The 4,919-nt window shown below is 51.5% G+C and overlaps 1 protein-coding gene across 2 annotated transcripts in view; it reads left to right on the top strand.

The window, feature by feature from the left end:
* Positions 1 to 223: 223 nt before the first annotated feature.
* The window catches only part of LOC127750013 (uncharacterized), a 5,998-nt gene continuing 1,302 nt past the window's right edge, over positions 224 to 4,919 (top strand). The window contains exons 1-3 of one of the 2 annotated variants that reach the window (XM_052270395.1): positions 224 to 320; positions 387 to 797; positions 867 to 1,193. In XM_052270395.1, coding sequence (XP_052126355.1) covers positions 266 to 320; positions 387 to 797; positions 867 to 1,129 — 729 coding nt within the window. In that variant the 5' untranslated portion in view covers positions 224 to 265 and the 3' untranslated portion in view covers positions 1,130 to 1,193. Of the gene's footprint in view, positions 321 to 386; positions 798 to 866; positions 1,194 to 4,919 lie in introns of those variants that run through there. The other variant, XM_052270396.1, reaches the window with a different exon arrangement.

Raw genomic sequence — 4,919 nt, 5'->3', positions numbered from 1 at the left:
ACGGGGAGGGGAGCCCCCCCCGCCGAGGGCTAAGAATGTAACGTATCAATATTAGCAATCTCAATAAAGTCCCCATCAAACCCGTGTTGTCATTGCCCAGTCAACACAACAGCAGCCGACGCTCCCGTCAGGCACGGGGAGGGGAGGGGGGGCGGCGGGGGCCGCCGGCCAGCAGCATAAGAGGCGGCGCGCAGCTCGGCTCGGTCCATTCCGTGCATCCCACCGCGCCGGCGTCAAGCTCCACCTGTACCGCCGCTGCACCACCATGTCCGCTACCTTGTGGCACCGAGTGTCCACCGGCCAGGCCGTGGTCTGGATCGGTAAGTTGCCTGTCCCGCTCGCGCTGTTGCTCCCGACCATCGTGCTCATCCATTGTTGACATACAGGGCCCAGCTTCCACCTCTGGGAGGATCCGGACTACGTGCCCTTGGCCGTGTACGACCGCGACTATGCCGATTGGGTGGTCGACGCCGATGCGCCGTGGGACAGCGTTGCTGTGGCGCCCAGCCCCCTCCCGTGCCCGCCCTCCCCGGGCTCCAGCCCGGACCAAGGCTGCATCGGTAGCCCCAGCCAGTCGTCCGAGGGGGGCAGCCTCACCACTGCAGCCGCCTCGCCAGCAACCTCCGGCCGCAGCAGCTCCGGGCCGTCCGAGGTCTGGAGCACCCCCAGCCCGGGGCGCACGCGCCAGCCCCAGGATGACAGCGGGGTGGGCGCAATGAGCTCGTTCCTCTGCACCCCAACCCAGCCAGGGAGGCCAGGCTTGGCCATGTCTGTCTCCTCATCCTCACCGTCGTCCTGTAAGTAACTCAATGCCCTGAACATTAGCAATATGCAAGGAAACCGCCACTAACCAATGTCCTTTACAGCGCCTCCCCGTAACGAGCCCTTGTCCCCTTGCGGGCCGCCGTGCCTCCTGCCCTGGGACTGTGCGTGCTTCGAGAACCCAGGGATCCTATATGCCAGGCCTGCCGCCGCGCGTCGCACGCCGAGTGGAAGGCCCACCTGGAGTACCGCGCGCAAGAAGAGCTGGAGAAGGCCAACACCGCCGCCCAGGTCGAGGCCTACTGGGTGGCGAAGGAAGACACCTGGGCGACGGAAGCCGCGCAGGCCGAATGCCTGGAGTTCTTAGGTCAGGAGGCGGACCTGGCCGCAGACCTGGCGGTGGCCGCCGAGTTAGGGCTGTGAGGGAATAAACATGCTGCAACAAAATCGTGTGTACCTGAAAACAAGTCCCCCCCCACCGAGCATAATGAGCGAGCAAAAGGCATGATACAGCAAAGCGAGCAAAGCAATAAGCAGAAATGGGGCGCATGCCTAACGGGCCCTCCAGGGCCTACGCGTTTGGAGTCTAGCAGAAGCGGGAACAGTGCACTGCCATGCATTAAGTACTCTGGTCAGCCCCTGCCCACCCCCCCCAGGGAGAATCGCGAGGAGACATGCCTCCACGAGCCCACTGGCTAGCCCAGTGAGGCCCGCTCTCCACCCAAGCAGAAGGCATTTTTGGAGAAGTGTGAAAACTGTGATCTAAGCAACGCTAGAAAAAGAAAGCCTGATATTATGAATCAGGCGTAGTCTTTGATGCAGGAGCAATGATTTAAAAACCCCAGCCGGAGCGATCAACGTCAGGACTAGCCGAAAACGTAAGTTATTCTGCCGTCTTCAAAGTGCACCTGAAGGTTAGCGGCGACGCATATTTATTTAATTTTGAGGAAAACCAGATTTGAGCGCCAATATATAAATACTGTTCAGGATTCTACTGAAAAATACCTTTCCGATGGTATACTTGAGTGACTCCAGGGCGAGGAGTCACTGAAGTAGACAATTACCAGTTTTTGAGCTAGAATGCTCATCTGCGAACTCGACCTGTCTTTCTATAGTACAAAACGACCCTGAAAATCTCAGGTCGCTAGCTCAATCCGTTTTCGAGTTATAGTGCGGACAGACACACAGCCCAGAGGGAACAAGAAAACAGAAGTCACTAATGCTACAGCATAGTGATTTCCGTTTTGATTGTTCCCCTCATTCTTCTCGTTTTAAGTTTTACCGGATTGCTTAGTTATTGGTCACCTCACTTTGAGAACGCAGTGGTAAGAAGCTTCGCGAAAGCACCAACTAGCGTCGATGAGTTCCTGGCTCCTATAGCAGAGTGGCAAGAACACCCCACATAGCAAAGATCCTGCAGTAAGGATTATTGGCTCGAATTTACTCGTAATGCCCTTGAAAGGAAACAAAGGGTATATTAGATGAGATAAACACAGAGACGTAAGAGGTGTAAGAGGACATTTTCGGTGTGCACGATTGTAGCGCAACGGTGGGGTGTGTGACTGTCAAAAAAATTGCCAGTTACTCTTAAAGGATGTCCCTAGCGGGTTACGTGTTATTTTGTTTGTTTTTTTGTATTTCAGCTATGTGTGTTTTTTTAAGTACTTCCATCCTAAGTCGATGCACAGGTCTGCCCCCTTAACAACTTGACCCAAAGCAGCGTCGAGGTAAATTTGTATTCAGCACGACTCAAAACCACCATGAACATAATGATGATGATCAGAAAATCCGTCCATTTTAAGGTAATGATGCCAGAAAATCGTTCTTTTCTGATGTTAACAAGGGGTAGGGAGTGATCGATCAATCTCACCCCTGAGAGAGAGAGCGAGATCAGTTGCCCTAATTTTGTCGCTCTCTTACAATGATTAGTGAATCAGTTTGATTTAATTATACGTGCCCCGTGCCCCCTCTCAGAGCCTCGTGCCATGTGGTTCAGCTCTTCTCCGCTGGCGCGGGGGCACTCTTTTTTTACCCTTTCCTCTACCTTTTTTCCTTTCTCCCTTTCCGTTGCCTTCCCCTAATGCAGCCCACACGGCCAAGTGCCGATGCAGAACGGGGGAAGGAAGAGGGAGGGTCGCGTTGACCTGGGGTTGATCGTAGGGGGGAAGGTGACCGGAGGGGAGAGATAGAGGGGAGGTTGACCGGAGGGGAGAGATAGAAGGGTTGACCGGAGGGGGAGGGTAATTAAGAGCCCATTTATTGGGGGAGGGGGAGGGACCAGGGGACCTGACCTGGGAGGGGACAGCATTACTACTTAGGCTGTCACGATACTTACGCCCCTGCAGAGGACGCGGTTCATGCTCAGACACTGGATTCGCCTTGGCTAGTGAGAAGTAGGGTTCATAGGGTCTCACCTGACCCTTGCCCCGTCGTTCCTAAAGCACGCCAGTCGCGTGCAGCTGGGGATCAGCGTGGTGGCCTCTCTCGCGGCCGTTTCGAGTACCCAACTTCAAATGTGATCCGGGCCGGGAAAGCGCTGTCTGGTAGCGCCCAGATTTTGCACAGGGTCGCTACAAGGCCAATGTGACTTTTAGAGAGTGCAACCTTTGAAATCGCAGACGTCGACCTTCTTTTAGATACGCGCTAACGTCCGTCGATCTGTAGGGCGAACGACATGTCGCCCGAAGTTCGGTGACACACCGTTGGAAAGAGCACATCCTAGAGAACACTAATGGTAAATATCGCTCAGCTAGCTCAACGCGTCGCCTCCCGAGCGCCGCCCGAGCGCCGCCACACATTTGGACCCCCAATCGGGCCGAAATCTTTGACCGCAAGGTGCGATCACTTCCCGACATCGCACGACGTTCGCGTTTGCACCAAAATTCGTCATTTTTAATGCTCTTTCAAATTTCACGCCGTTCCAATTTTTTTTAAAAATGGGGGCCCAGTCTATCTCAGAGCCGTGCCAGCAGAGAACAGCCGAACCGAACGACGCGACTCCTGAGAGGGCGAGAATGTATTGAGACAGTGCATAAAAAATATCGTCGTAAATTTACAAAATTTCTGTAAACTCGAATCATAAGTTAAGTTGTACATGTACGAGAGCACGAGCACATTTTTTACTCGCCAATTGATTCGAAGTCGATACGTACTGCATGTATTTTTACGATTACAAATGGTAATTTTACAACTTGCGTCAAGGAAAATTTTTGTGTCAACCTATCGACTATTTTTCACAGTGGGTGGATAGGTGAGAATACTTTAAAAATTTTAAAGTTGTTCTTGGGGCACTTTTGATTTTTCCAATGCCAGTAGGAAATTGCAACTGTTGTGTTCAGTTAAGTCTCATAGTCTCGGTACTATTCGCTACCTTCGCTACTATTTGTTACTGTACCTTGATGGTCAATGTTATAGGCACCAAAAAGCTGCTGGCAAGCAGGTACATCAGATGAGTTGCGTAAATCGTCTCGAAGCGCCGAGACAAGTCTTTGACCCGCTGGTGATACTTGATGAGATCTATCACCTCACGCTTAGAAGCAGCTAGTTCCAGCTGCAGAGCAATGGCGTGAAGCAGCGCAGTCAAGGTGATCAGGACAGAGAAAACCAACGCCCACCTATGAAAAGGCATCCATCGTGTCACTGAGGCTGTTGCATTTTGATGGGTAAGAAACTGGTAAAACAAGTGTGCAACTTTTCATCTTTAAGTGTTCAGTTCACATGCTAGACAATACTCATGATTAGTAGCTACATATTTGTTGTCTTGAATTTAATGACATTCAGTTTTGTTGAAACTAAGAGCAGAAACTTGACTGAACATTCTCATGAAATGACACATTGGGAGACCACACAAAAATTAACCCCAGCAAGTGTTTCAGTAAGAAAAGTTTGCGCCCCTAGCATAACCTTTGTTGTAAGACTCGGCAATTTAACACTAGAACCTCTGACATTTTCGTATACCTAGAACCGCGGAAGGGATCATTTTGACCCCTGCCGCATTTTGCGCGTAAATGTGCAATTTTCGGAGTAATTATCAATGTAAATGGTCTTGGAAACAAGTATGTGTACGTTAAATGATTTTTGCGATACTTATTCTGTATGCTTTGTGGTCTTATTTATCTGGTTAAAACAGCATTTTCGACGCGAAACGCGGCAGGGGA

The sequence above is a fragment of the Frankliniella occidentalis genome, unplaced genomic scaffold (assembly GCF_000697945.3).
Source record: "Frankliniella occidentalis isolate FOCC.00 unplaced genomic scaffold, Focc_3.1 Scaffold121, whole genome shotgun sequence".
NCBI classification, from domain to species: Eukaryota; Metazoa; Arthropoda; class Insecta; order Thysanoptera; family Thripidae; genus Frankliniella; species Frankliniella occidentalis.
This window is presented reverse-complemented; position numbering and strand designations above follow the sequence as displayed.